This window comes from Miniopterus schreibersii, assembly GCF_964146895.1.
Source record: "Miniopterus schreibersii genome assembly, chromosome: 1".
NCBI lineage: Eukaryota > Metazoa > Chordata > Mammalia > Chiroptera > Miniopteridae > Miniopterus > Miniopterus schreibersii.
Window position 1 is genome coordinate 73904034 of NC_138101.1, and position 15255 is coordinate 73919288.

Genomic DNA, 15255 nt, shown 5'->3' on the forward strand with positions numbered 1-15255 from the left:
ATCTGTGTCATTCCTCATGTTGACCAGCTCCTGGCAAGCCCAGACTCATAAAGGGCTAAGTGAAGAGCTTCCTCTTGAAAACTAGAGAGTTTCACCAACATCATCTACAAATCTACTACCAGATGACAGTTGGGGTTACCCAAGGAGGAATGACAGATGCGTGGGAACACTTTTGCCACGTTTCTGCCCCACAGTATGACCTAACTAATCCAGCCTGTGTACCAGATGTGCACCTTTCTGGCTCCCAGCTCCAACACCCTCTTTGCCTTAGCTGAGCCCCTAACACCTCACATTTGAGGGCCCAGGGCCCAAGCCCATCCTTTGGGAATTAAGAAGCCCCAGCTGAGGACTTCAAGTGGTTCTGCATCAGCTGCCCTGAGGGAAAATGTATGTGGTGATAGAGAAACCTCAGGAATCACCCAACACCTGTCTCTGTCACTTACAACGAGCTCTGTGACCTTGTATGAGTTACTTACCTTCTCAAAGCCTGTTTTCTCACTTATAAAATGGAGATATTTTTGCCTACCCCACAGGGTGGCTGTGAAAACTGAATGGACACTATTTTGCACAGTGCCCAGCCAATTGTAAGTGCTCAGTAAACAGCAGACACTAGGACTGTGATGGGACCATCATTATGACTACTTCTGCTAGTCCTGTTAGGATCTTGGGTCCAGCTCTACAACCGGTCCTTGTTCCATAACAAGCCCCATCTTGGACTCCAACTCCAATAACTGGATCCTATGTGAGTCCCCTGTACTGAGTCCCTGCCTGTTTTACCTGCACAGTTCCTGGACCCTCTGACACTGCAGACTGCATTCCTACCAGCTCACATAGCCAGCTGTTAAATAAATACACAGAAATTCCGCCAGCCAGAAACCACAGGGGGCTCAAAGTCAGCCATGCTGTGAGTATTTACACCAGGAAAAGCAACAAGTCAGAATCTTGTTTATGTTCCTTTTCTTTTTTTCCTTTTTTTGCCCAGAAAGCCACTTTACCAGCATCCCACGTAGTCATCCAGAGACTAGAATCCTGCTCTTTGAGCCTGAACAACTCTTCAGCCAAGGGCTCACCTGCCTCCTAGAGAGCCCGTGTATGATATGCAAGGCCTGACGGGCCCCCTGCCCACGTAGAGCAGAGCACTCATGGGCTCTACCAAACTCTCCAGAGACCACAACCCAAGCCACTCTGTCTGTACTAGTCTGGTCTGTGGCCCTGGCCCTGCTCCAGGCCTTTCCTCCCCCAGCTAGGCTGGCCCCTCCATGGGCAGCAGCCCTGCTCGAACAGACTGTTTCCCAAGTGCCACAAAGAACACCTTCACTACAAAACTGACCCAACACGCTGGCTTGGAGTTGGGGTCAACATCAACCATGCACCTTTATATGTTGCTTGGGGCAGGAATTTTGTTCCAAGTATAGCATCAAGGGCAGCCTGGGGTCCTTGCTGCAGAAAGGTCCTTCTCTGCAGCAGCTGAAGATTGAAAATAATCGGCATGCTCTGGCATAGCCCTTCTCCAAAATGCCCCAAGTAAACATTCTTGAAATAGTGGCAGAGTGAGAAAGAAGGGAGGGCAGGCCATTCCTGTGTGGGGAGCACAGTGTGGGGGACATAGGGGCCAAGAACAAACACTGAAGTCACAGTGGAGATGGTTTTCTGAGGCCTGCCCCCTGGACTAAACTTCAGGTCTCAGGGGAAAGTCAGAGGCTCCGAGCAACTCATTACACAAGGCTCTGAGCAACTCATCACACAAGGTCCCCGAAGGACAAGGATGTGTGTGTAAAAGCCACTGATGAATTTAAGAACTGAAAGGTCCAGAAAAGCACAGCAAAGTATACCCATTCCTCTGATAGTAAGAAAAGGGTCATAAACCCATAAGAACAAAGAGACCAGCACCTAAGGATGACAATAGCTACTCTGCAGGATGCTCTAAGAACTAAAGACACAGTATATGCGAAAAGCTTGGCACAAAGTGGATGCTTAATTAACGATGTTTATCACGACCACCAATTTTGAATAGTGCAGTCTAAATTAAAGTTTTAGTGAACTGGAAATTAGCAATCACCTTGATTCTCAAGGGAAAACAGAAATCTTTATTTTATTTATTTATTTTTTTAAATATATCTTTATTGACTTCAGAGAGAGGAAAGGAGAGGGAGAGACAGAGATAGAAACATCAATGATGAGAGTCATTGATCGGCTGCCTAGCCCGCAACCCTGGCATGTGCCCTGACCGGGAATCGAACCCTGATTGCCTGGATCCTAGGTCAACGCTCAACCGCTGAGCCACGCCTGGCTGGGCAGAAATCTTTATTTTTATATGTAGAAACCCTTACTTAGGAATTGGGGCTGAGTGTTGTGTTGCTTTTAAAGAGATTTTTCAACAATGTCTTTTTTCAATGTTTTAATTAGGAATACCCAAAATATTGTTTTTCAGTAAACATGCGCTCAAATGGCCTGCAGTGTGGTTTTAAGATATGTTAAATTAGGTAAAAATTAAATAGAAAAGGTTACCTTCCTGTAGGGACAAAACAGTCAGAACTCGGTAAAAGAGGAAAAAAGAAAGTGAAAGAGAATAACTGAAAGCAAAAGAGAAAGAGAAAAGAAGTGAAAGCAGATTGCTGAGAAAGGCAGCCAGGAAAAAGGAAAGTGGTATTAAGAGGAGGCAGCTTCTTAATGCCCAGTGCGGTCCCTCTGCAGGCAGATCTCTCTGAGCACAATTAGATCTGCTCATCTCCAACTCTCCCCCCTCCCTGGTTCCTCGTCCCCTCACCACAGAGCACAGAGGGTAAGGGCTCTGCATCCTAACCACTGAGGGGCCACCTTCCCTCTTCCCCATCTTAGCCCAAGGACTTTGGGGAGTTTTTCATCTGAAATCATCTCAGTTTTCTTATCATTGGAAATCACATTTCACAGGGCCATTTAATGGAGAAAATAAGAGAATGATGTATAACAATTTGCCCAGAAAAATACTCAGCAAGAGTTTGTAATTCACACTACGTGTGATTTCTTTGAATACCTCCATTTGCCCCAAATAGGCTTCTTTGGCTTGTTTGTTTACAAGTCTTCTTTAAAGGCCAATTTTAGAACAAGCTTTAGGCTCTAAATATCTCTCCACCCGAGAGAAAATCCCCTGGGGGAGGGGGAGCAGGAGGGAATACCCACAAATGATGATACTGAAGTCTACAGAGAGTCCCCAGTTCATTGAGAGAGCCAGGTCCCTGCCCAAACTCCCTGCATGAAATGAAATCAACAAGCCTACCTCCCAACATTCTCTGTGGTGCCTCTTGCAAACACAGATGCACAGCCAAGGTTTATATGAAATGAAGGAAGATCAGAATGAACGGAAAATAAAGAATTCTGAAGAAACCAGGTCAATGCAGGTAAAAACTTCTAAAAAACTATTTTTGAAACCTCAGAAGAGAGGAGAGAAAATACTAAAACAACAGCAGGAGGCTTTTTAAAGGAAAATTCAGAGAATAAGAGCTGTTAGCAATAAAAAAAATATGGCAGCAAAAATTAAAAACAAACCCAATAAGAACTGGAAAATGAAGTTCAGAAAATTAGATCGTAGAACGAAATGATGAGGAGGGGATGGAAAGTACCAAAAAAATGGTAAGAAAAATAAAGGACCCATTCAGGAAGTCTAAAATCCAATTAACAAGGGTGCCAAAAAGAGCAAATGGAACTCTCAAAAATATTTCACTAAAAAGTCCCTGAATTGAGGGGATGAGTTTCTACATGAGAAGGGCCCAGTGAGTAGCCTGGGTGATGTATAATAAAGTGGGCCCACACCAAGCCACATTGCCGTAGAATTTCAGTACAGCAAGGATAAGGAAAACCCCTAAAATTTTCTAGGGAGGGGAAAAAAATCCTATTTAAAGAACCAGGTTGCTGGGGGAAGGAGGGAGGGGAGGTAGAGAAGGGTATTGGGGGGATAAATGGTGATGGACAGAGACTTGACTTGGGGTGGTGAACACACAATACAGTGTACAGATGATGTGTTGTAGGATTGTGCACCTGAAACCTGTATAATTTTGTTAACCAGTGTCACCCTAATAAGTTCAATAAAAAGGAAAATAAAATAAAATAAAATAAATAAAATAAAATAAAATAAAATAACCAGGAATCAGAATGGCATTTGATCTTTTAAAGCAGTTCTCGAAAACAGGAGCAATGCCTTCAAAATTCTGTAAGGATGTCCAGCCCAGAATTCCAAGCCCAGCCAGGCTGCAATGAAGTGTGGAAATGGAACCAAGGCTTTGGGAACAACAAGCAAGATCTCAAATAATTGGCCTTCTCGTCACTCTTTCTGGGGACATTCCTGGGAGATGCTTTCCATCGAAATGAGGGAGTTACATCAAGGAAGAGGGAGATACGAATCTAGGATTCAATGTGGAAGAGAGGTGATGTAAATCCCCAGGGCTTGGTCAAGGGAGGCTCCAGGATGACAGGTGAGCAGCAGCCTCAGGAGCACCCTGCAAGGATGGAGCAGGAAGGGGCAAGCTGTAGAGGTTATGTCCCCAAATCATCCATGAGACAAGAAAGATAGTGAATGAATGGATTTCTGAGGTGCCTGAGCAGACTGAAAGCAGTATAGGGATAAATTAGTAATTGTGTGTATAGAAAACAGAACAGAAGAGTCACTGCCTTGAAGAAAAGCAAAAATTTACACAAAGAGAGAAATGTAATCCTAGTATAGCAAGGAGTGCTGCTGTGGATGATATTCATAGTCATAATAATATGAATGCCAGATACTGATTTAAACAAACAAAAAAGTAATTATATTAGAGGATCCTGGAGGGAAATGTATGGAAACGGAGGAGCACCAAGTGAATGAGGGCTTTATCTCCCACAACAGGATGTCTGCAGGGAGAGTAAAATTTGAAAGTCAGAAAATCACATTTTCAGCACCTTAGTTAGACAAATGGAGGTAAACCAGAGAAACAGCTGAAAGAGTGAAGTAGTTGCTTCTAGGAAGTGGAAATCAAGGAGGGTTGAGGGGCGTTGGAAGAAAACAAAAATGTTTCATGGTAAGTCTTATGGTTCCTTTCAATTTGTTTTTTTTAATCCTTACCCAAAGATATTTTTTCCATTGACTTTTTTAGAGAAAAGGGGAGGGAGGGAGGAAAGAGAGAGAGAGAGAGAGATTGATGTGAGAAAGACACATTGATTGGTTGCCTACTACAAGTACCCCAACCTGGGCAGGGCCAGGGATTGAACCTGAAACCAAGGTATATGCCCTTGACTTGGGAATTGAACCTGTGACCATTTGGGTGTGAGGGCCAATGCTCTAGCCACTGAGCCACACTAGCCAAGGCCCATTTAATTTTTTAAACTACATACAGTATTACATCTATAAAATATTATATTTTAAATACTAATAAGAAATCCTTTGTAATTTCTCATTTAACCCATTTTAGAAAACAGAGCAAAAGGCTTGCCTAAGATCACACAGCACAGGAATCCCTGCTCCTCAAACCACATCAGGCTCATGCGTGTGTGTTTGTATGTGTGTCCTATATCTAGGAACTGGTCCATCAGGACATAGGACATATTTTGTCCCAATGCAAAACCAAAAACCATTTAGGACCATTCAGCACCTCTGTGATTCTTGGCTCTGGCTCCTAAAAAAACATGTTTAATTCTTGGCTCTGGCTCCTAATAAACATCCTAATAAACATGTTAAATATACTCCAGCCCAAACAGGGCATAATGATTTCTGGCTTTGCCTTTCCAACCCATCAAAGTCAAATTCTCAAAGCTTGACCACTCACAAACATCTGATGGATTTCACTGGATTTTTTTACATACATACAAAAAACGTAGGTAACTTCAGATTTGTGTCCTTGAACAAATTTTTCCTGTTCTCTTTTCCAGTGGGTTAAGAGTGTTCCTTCATATCACTGCACCTGGGATATGCATTGACCCCTAACACCCCCCACCCGTGGTAGGCCACCATTTCTGGCATTGTAGAGGATTGTGTACATAAAATGTAACATAAGCTTTAGAGCCCCCTTCCCCTATAATTCTGTCCTCTGGAACCATGCAATAAAATTCACCTCACACAGTGGGAAACTCCTAATAAAAAGGCCCTTTTGGTATTTGACTTGCTGTAAGTAACTTTGAATGAGGTCCCAAGCTACCCAACCCACACAGAATTCCATGTTATCTAACAGCAGGATGCATGTGTCTGTGCTTATGTTAAAAACGTACTGCTTCAATCGCAACCATGATGGAACAGGTGTGCTCACTCTAATCTACTTTCTGAACATCTGTTAGCCTCAGCAGGAGGAAGAGGCCATTTTAAGTAGTAGGCATATTAAAATACTGGGGAGCAAGGCAGATCTCAGAGCATGAACTTAGAAGTGTTTTCTCAGCTTTTGCCTACTAGTAGCCTAATCTCCATTCACACTTACATTGGCCACAAAGGGCAATTCAGAGAATTTAAATTATCACGTCTATAAATTCTGCTCCTTACAATACTGCTAGTGATTTGTGCATCTCCAAGAACCTACTTTTCAACCTTTGCTTCAGTACAGTGTTTCAGACCACAATTGGTGCTCTTTAAATCTTTAGGAAGGTAGAAACAGGAGAAACATTTCCCTCCTCCCTTCTTTCTATCTGATTCTATCAGATTACACTGATTAAAATCTTGGTTGACATTAGCGTTTACCTTTGTTTCCACTTCACCAGTATAAGTTGGAAAGTAAAGCTTTTAAAACCAAAATATGTTTAATACTTTTCAAAGGCAAGTCCCAGGAAGGCAGCTGAGGTGGACAAGCCTAGAGCCTGCCAGCAGCCTGAGGAACTAAGCAATCCAAAGGCAAGGCGAAGGAGAAGGTCATGGAATTCCCCAGCCAGAATTTCACAAGACAACTTTGCGAGCTTCTCAAGAGTTGTGAATTTACTGAACACAGTCATTATAAAGAAAAAAGAAATCAGCCCTGGCCGGTTTGGCTTAGTGGTTAGAGCATCGGCCCATGTTCGATTCCCACGAAGGTTCCCAGGTTTGATTCCCATCAAGGACAGATACCATGGTTGCAGGCTCAATCTTCGGCCCGGCCCGGTAGGGGAGAATGTGGGAGGCAACCAATCAATGTGCCTCTCTCACGTCGATGTTGCTCTCTCTCCCCCTTCACTCTCTCTGAAAGCCATGGAAAAATATCCTCACATGAGGATTAGAAAAAAAAATTACTTTTATCCTGACTGTTAATTTAGATAGACACTGACCTTTTATATTCCAAATTCATTACTTTGCCCTTTTATGCCCCAAATCCATTATAATAATTAGTGCAGATGGGGCAACATGAGAGTCCACTCCCAGAACTTGGAAGATTGCCTTCTTCATAAATAAGACTTAGTGAGGAAAATAAGAATGAAGCCATTTGCAGAGACAACACACCCCAAAAAGTGGGCTGAAAATAACACCTGGCTAAAAAGATTCGGGGAGAAAACCCAAGAAGGTGACTGGGTGTCTTCTAGGGACAGCAATGTAACTTTCCCACAGCAAGCTTCTACAGAGCAGCAAACTCGTTGGTAAACTCATCTTCCTGCTTGGCACACAAGGTCTCCATCAAAGAGGCCTATAATTAGCAAAGAAGCTTAAATCTCTCACCATGCTGCGCCATTCAGCCCAATTTCATTTTACTTATCCAATTCTGTACCAGAAAGTTACCTCTTTTTGTGTTGATATGCTTGGGTTTGCTTCACATTCACTCTGCTCTCCTCCCTGCTTTCATAGACTGCTCCAGATTTTCTCAAAATTTTCAGGATGCAATAGGCCAAGACTTCCTCTGCTTCAGTGGTTCTCAACTTTGGTTGCATGTTAGAATCACCTGGGGCTGTACCCCAGAACAGTAAATCAGAATCTATGGGGATGGGACCCAGGCATCAGCATTTTTTAAAGATCCTCAGGTCATTCCAGTGTGCAGCCAAGATTACGAACCTGTTTAGTTATTTGTCTATTGTAGGAGAGCACTGCCTTTACCTTCCACTGTGCCCTGGAAGCAGCTTCCCAGAGCAGCTAGCTATCCTTTCTCCTTTCCTCCTGAAGGACCTTTGTAGTCTAGCCCAACACACCTGCTTTTATCTGTTCTTTAATCCCCAGCTATAGAAACTCCCAACTCCTCCCATTCTCCAAGGCAGCAAAGTTATACCAAAAAGTTAAAACTCATTTGTACTGCTATAGATGGCAGCTGCTACTGGCCACAGTGACTGAATCAGAATCCCAATTGGTGTTAAAATGATCCTAAATGGATTTCCTTCAGGCATTTTTGTTAGCAGTATAACACACCTAGAGATTTCTCCACAAGGGGCATTTCTAGAGAATTCCAGAATGCAGCTTTCTCTAAGGCAGAAACAGAAACACTATTTGAGAAGACTTAGAAGAAGTTGATTTCTTAGCCATGGCACTGATTATCTAGATCTCTCAAGATGCTTTCAATACAATTGTGTTTTTAAAAAAAATCAAATTCTGCAGACGCAACAGAAAGATGAACTTGTATATAGGTTCCCAAGCAGCGGAATGCTTCTGACTGTGGACCCCTTAGGCAAGTACATTTCTCACAGCAGGAAAGACAATGTGGAGATGTCAAGTATGTAGTAAAGCACTCCCACATCTCCTGAGAAACCCACAGCGGACGTATTTGCCCATTCAGCCACGAAACCAAGCCAGCTCTTCAAATAATCCTAAAAATCAATTAGAGATGGACCTATTTGATGGCAACGGTGTGAACCTTTTAGTGGAATACAAGCAACAACCAAAAAAACCCCTAAATACCCCACCTAGGTTTAAACCTCAGCTTTGCTTCTTTCCAGCTGTGTGAACTCAGTTTTGTCTTAAATTATCAACAATGCTGTCTAGCAGCTCTCCCAGGGCTTGTATAGCCTAGAAGCTCAACGGCTCTTGTTTCAGTTCAGGAGTTGCCTCTCCTTTTTCTCTCTCCATCTCACCTTCTGAACATTGTAGACAGCAATGAACTGTGTGTAGAATTCTTGGCTAACTATTTCTGAAGAACTCAGCAGCTCACCTTGCTTAGAACCCAGACTCCCTAAGGCTCCCTTTCATCTTCTGCCAGCCTCTTACTTCCAAGTCAGAAGCTCTTGAGGACAGACGCTGAGTATGGGGATCACTTTTTCAACTTTGCAAATAGACACTTATCTTGGGCCAATCACACTGTATTACATTTGCTAAGTTATAAACATGATTCACTTTAGAATGTGACTTGCCCTAAATTCTTTGTACTTCTTGACAAAGTCATATTATAAGACTCTATAATCTCTACCTCTGTGAAGTGTTATTTTAAAAACTGAATAACTGCCTAGGTAGGTGTGGTTGAGTTGGTTTGGCGTCGTCCCATGCACCAAAAGGTTGCAGGTTCGATTCCCAGTCCAGGTACATGCCAGAGTTTCAGGCTCGATTCCTGGTGGGGAGCATGCAGGAGGCAGCAGATGGATGTTCAGCTTTCTCACATTGATATTTCTTTTTCTCCCTCTCCCTTCCTCTCTAAAAAGCAATTTTAAAAAATCTTAAAAAAAAAACAAAAAACTGGAAAACTTACATGCTTTGGTTGGAGTATACCACACACATACAGAATTTGAGATCAGAATGCTAAAAATGACCCTATGATGGGCCTATATTTCTGCTGGGATGGCAGTGTCTTTTTTGGATTCAACACTTTCAGCTTACTCATTAGTGTTAAAAGCAGAAATGTCAGCAGGACATATCTTGGAGAAATATAGTAAAACAGTCAAAAATATCCACAAACCCCAAAAGCTGTGCATCCATTAGTTTAAAATGTGATTTTCTTCTAAAGACACATTCCTTAAACTCTGCAAAAAAATATGCTCAGAAGTTATGCTGTGCTATTGAATGCTCTACATAAATAAAAATATTAAAATATATGTTTTACATGTATTTGCAAAGATATATGCACCCCTATGGTCACTGCAGCATTATTCATGGTGGCCAAGACATGGAAACAACCAAAGTGTCCTGCACTAGAGGACTGGACAAAGAAGATGTGGTACATATCTATATAGTGGAATACTACTCAGCCATTAAAAAGACAAAATACTACTATTTGCTACAACATGGATGGACCTTGAGAATATTATGCTAAGTGAAATAGTCAGAAAAAGCTAAGAACCACATGACTTCACTCACATGTGGTATCTGAAACTCGAGGACACAGACGGCAGTGTGGTGGTTGCCAGATGGAAGGGGGTGGGGGTGGGGGGGAAGGAAGGGGGTCTTAATATATGGCGATGGGAGAAGATAGGACTTTGGGTGAGGGGCACACAGAGCAATATACAGTTCTTGTAACATAGAAACCCACACCTGAAACCTATATGTTCATATTAACCAGTCACCCCAGTAAATTTAATAAAGTGAATAAAAAGGAAAAAAATAAAATAAAATACATGTTTTAACAGGCTTCCATGATTAGCTGTTTGTTGTTTATTTAATTAACCCAATCAAGTACAGGTCACATAGGCAGGGTCAGTTTTGTGTCTGCCTGGGGCAGAGTGCCAAGTAAAAACAGATGTTTATTAAATGCTTTTGAAGGTGGCTCTTTTGCAAAATCAATTAAAATATCTTTGCCTTGCTAGGACTGCAGTTCCTCTTAAGCTAAATTAAGAGATCTCCTTCGAAACCTCTCACTTTTACTCCCACTACTGTTTCCACCAGTGCAGAAATACTTCAGATTTTTTCTTTCCAGACTTTCAAAGTGCTTTCACTGCTCATTTTAGTTGCCAGTCTTTTTTTTTTTTTTTTAATGATTTTACTTTTCTTTCCTTCACTCTAAGCCAATCATGAAATTTCACAGTGATCCTGGGGTGGGGGCTGCGGCCCACCTGGCCCGAGGAGGTGCGGGCAGGGCAGGTCTGGCTGGGTAGCTGGAGGAGCACCCACTGCCATAGACTTAATTCATAGGCAGGAAAGTTTGCTTCTGCAAAGAATGGCCCTTTGCCCTCAAATCCATTTCATTCTCGGGTAGCCCAAATGGTAAAGAAGAATCCGCAAAGAACTGAGACTGCGTTTTTTACACAACGTGACATAATGTCACGAGGGCACACCCTCCTCCTGGAGCTGATTCTTCTGTCACCCCTGGGTGTAGGTGCGGGATGCTAAGGACCCTGCCGCGCTGCCTCCTCACAGGGCTCCTGGAAGATGTTCCCGCTCCCACCCTGGGCTCATCCCCGGCCGCCCTACGAACGGTTCCTCACGAGCATTTCCGAGGTTCGCCTCCGACTTGGCGATGACCCCCCCCCCCCCCCCCCCCCCCCCCGGCACCTTCCTCCAGGTTGCCCGAGCTCGGGGGGTGCGTCCGCAGCTCCCAAGTCCCACTCCTGTCGCGTCACAAGGATGGCCAGCCCCGTGACGCACTGCGGTGGGGCAGGGGTGCGGCACAGAAACCGCGTCTGAAAGCCATGGGATCACCGCACCCCGCTCCTTTTAAGGACACGGCCCCCCAAACGGGGCCCACCAAAAGCCGCCCCTGAAGATACAGTCAGAGGGCGCGTCGCCGATCGCAAAGCCGGTGCCGTCAGATGCACCCCTTCAGCCCGGGAGAGCCGGCGCCCGGGGTCCTCGCTCCTTCGCCAGCCCCCCGGCGGCGTAACCCCTGCGCGCGAGCCCGGCGCCCGCACCAGCGCGGCGCCCCGCACCTACCCACGTCTCCCCGGAAGCAGGCGTCCGCCGTCTGGGACTCCATGCCGCCTGCGGCCACGCACCCCAGCGCCGAATCGGGTGACTCTCGGTGCTGGGGACAAGGGCCTCCGGCGGAGGCGGCCGCGAGCGCCGGGAATTGTAGTCCCGGCCGTGCTGGCGCGCCTCCCGCGGCTCGGGGCCAGCGCCGCGTCGTGGTCACCCGCGTCCACTCTGCTGTTGCCTAGCCCGGGCGATACCTGTGTCCGTGGGCGAGATCTGTGTCCACGTGAAAAACGTGCTCGTGTGTCCATGTGCAGAGCGTGTCCGTGTGTCCAAGTGCAAAACATGTCCAGCTGCTAAAACGCACGACCGTCCTCTGCGCTGGTCGCACTCTGCCAAGCTCCAGAGTTCCTCCAAGCTTTAATTTTAAAGATGAACTTCATCCTGAAGTTGACAAACTCCGTTTCTTCACCTTTAAAAAAATATATATATATATATCTTTATTGTTGAAAGTATTACCGATGTCCCCTTTAAATTCCAAATCGTTCACATTTGTTAAAATATAAAAAAAACAAAAAAACAAAAAACATGCCTGTCCAAGTCTGTGACAGAAATGAAAAACCTGTTTCCAAATGACTCCAAGTTGACAACTGAGTAAGAGAGCTTTTTCTTTAACCCACCCTGACCTGACCTGAGCCTAAATGTAGAAGTTAGTTTAGTCTGGAAAGTAAAAATATCAGGAATTATCCTGTCTGGAAACACTTCAGGACAAGCAGAGAGCAGAAGGTTTGATGGGTCACCAAGGCAGAGGCTTCCCGAGAACATGAGTGTCCAGTCCAGACCATAGGCACTGTATTGAGCAGGATTTGAGCCCTGTCAGAATCCAAAACTGAGAACCCCAGGCCTAGGAATGACATTTCAAGCCTATTAACAATGTGTGCTTGCACCTTTTTTCCATTTGTCTACCAAAATTAGGCTCTTGAATTTTCTTTGCAAGTTTCTTTACTAAATGTAGTACATTTTTAAATTAATACATTTGCCATGGGATATGTTTTCCCCACGACAATGCCATGTGCTTGTATGTTTGTATTTCCTTAGTATTTCTTCCTTAACAAAGTATCTAGATATGAATATAGAGCATACGTTTATATTTATATATGTATATACCATATATCTTTATAAACAATACATATATATTTATATACATAAGTCTGTATATGTATGCATGCAAGTATTTGCTAAAATATTACAAATATTCCTTATTAGCTTATTATGTTGTAATTTTTCTTCATTCTGTTACTTGATTTCAATAGTTAATTGCAGAAAAGCTTTTTTAAGCTTTTATGTATTCAGAAATATATTCTGAAAGTATTTCCTCTTTCTTCAATATTCAGAATGTGTTTCCCCACCAAGAGTCAGAATATGTATTACTGTGTTTTGTTGTTATCAAGTCTTTTATCCATCTGAAATTTGTTGCAATATATAGGATCTAAGTTAATATTTTTCTAAACTGAAACAGAATTGTTCCTAAAATAGTCATTAAATAGTTATTTGTCTATTTTTCTGTAAATCTCCTTTTATTGCATATTAGGTTCAATTATCCTTTTTTATTGCTGTATAATTGACATAGAACATATTAGTTTCAGGAATACAACATAATGATTCAATGTTTGTATATATTGTAAAACGATCACCATTATAAGTCTACTTAACATTCATCACCTATACATAATTACCAATTTTTTCTCATGATGAGAACTTTTAAGATCTACTTTCGTAGCAACTTTTAAATATGCAATACAGTATTATTACTCACCAAGCTGTGCATTACATCCCCAGGACTTACTGTATAACTGGAAGTTTGTACCTTTTGACCAACTTCATCCACTTGGCGCCCCCTCCCCCTACCTGTGGCTATCACCAATTGGTTCTCTGTATCTATGAGTTCATTTTTTGTTTTGTGTTTTCAGATTTCACATATAAGTGAGATCATAGGATATTTGTTTTTATCTTGCTTATTTCACTTAGTATAATGCCCTCAAGATCTATCCATGTTGTCACAAATGGCAAGATTTTCTTCTTTTTATGTCTAAATAATATTCCAGTGGGGTGTGTGTGTGTGACACTTTTTTATCCATTCATCTATCGATGGACACAAGTTGCTTCCATGCCTTGACTATTATAAACAATGCTGCAATGAACTTGGGGGTGAATATATCTTATCAAGTTTAAGTGTTTTCATTTCCTTTGGATAATTACCCAGAAAAGAAATTGCTGGGTTGTATGGCAGTTCTTTTTTAAAATTTTTGAGGAAACTTCATACTGTTTTCCATAGCTGTTGCGGCAATTTACATTCTCACCAACAGTGCACCAAACAGTGCACCAGGGTTCCCTTTTCTTCAGTGTCTTGATTATCATTGCTGTTCAGCAAGTTTTTAAATTGATGCCCAGCTGGGCGTGGCTCACCAGTTGAGCGTCAACCTAGGATCCAGGTGACTGGGGTTCGATTCCCGGTGAGGGCACATGCCCGGGTTGCGGGCTCCATCCCCAGTTGGGAGTGTGCAGGAGGCAGCCGATCAATGACTCTCTCATCATTGATGTTTCTATCTCTCCCTCTCCTTTCCTCTCTCTGAAATCAATAAAAATATATTTAAAAAAAAATTAAATAAATAATAAATAAATAAATAAATAAATAAATAAAGAGAGAACTATGAGTCCCTCTACCTTGTTGTTCTTTTTCAGAATTGTTTATTGGCTCTTCTGGGTCCCTTGCAATTTCATATGAATTTTAGAATTAGCTTTTCAATTTCTACAAAGTCGTCTGGGAATATGACAGAGATTGTGTGTCATCTACAGATCAATTTGTTGAGTATTGCCATTTTAACAATGCTAAATCTTCCGATCCAAGATGAGATGTTGCCCAGTTATTTATATATCTTTATTTCTTTCAACAATGTTTGTAGTTTGTTTTTTTTCTTTTTTTCAATCCTCACCAGAGGATATTTTTTTCATTTCTTTTCAGAGAGAGTGGAAGGGGGGGCGGAGAGAGAGAGAGAAAACCATCAATGTGAGAGAGACACATTGATTGGTTCCCTCCTGCACACACCCTGACCAGGGCCAGGGACAACCCTGCAACCGAGGTACATGCCCTTGGCTGTAACTGAACCTGGGACCCTTCAGTCCATGGGTCCGTTCTCTAGCCACTAAGCCAAACAGGCTAGGGCTGTTTTGTAGTTTTGAGAGTATAAGTTTTGTACTGGTTTTGTTACATTTACTCCTAAATATTCTATTCTTCCAGCTACCATAAGTGGAATTGTTTTCTTAGTTTTATCTTTGGATTGTTCATGCAAGTATATACAAATACAATTGATTTCTGTATATTTATCTTGTGTGCTGCAATCATGCTGAACTCATTTAGTATGTCTAGTATTTTTTATGGGATTCCTTGTAATTCTCTATATATCAGATCATGTCATCTGAAATTAGAGATAGTATTACTTCTTTCTTTTATTATTTTTTTTTGCTGAGAAAAAAGATGTTTTATTATTGTGACTTGATGAATTATAATTATTATCATTTATGAAAGTTACATAAATGCAGGCTTA

The 15255-nt window shown here is 42.5% G+C and overlaps 1 protein-coding gene across 1 annotated transcript in view; it reads right to left on the reverse strand.

Annotated features, from left to right (window-relative positions):
* Positions 1-12112, reverse strand: part of ASB13 (ankyrin repeat and SOCS box containing 13) — a 37366-nt gene extending 25254 nt beyond the window's left edge. Inside the window, exon 1 of the mRNA XM_081118070.1 lies at positions 11672-12112. Within this exon, the coding sequence (XP_080974196.1) occupies positions 11672-11714 (43 nt within the window). The 5' untranslated portion in view covers positions 11715-12112. The remainder of the gene's footprint in view (positions 1-11671) is intronic.
* Between the last annotated feature and the right edge of the window lie 3143 nt (positions 12113-15255).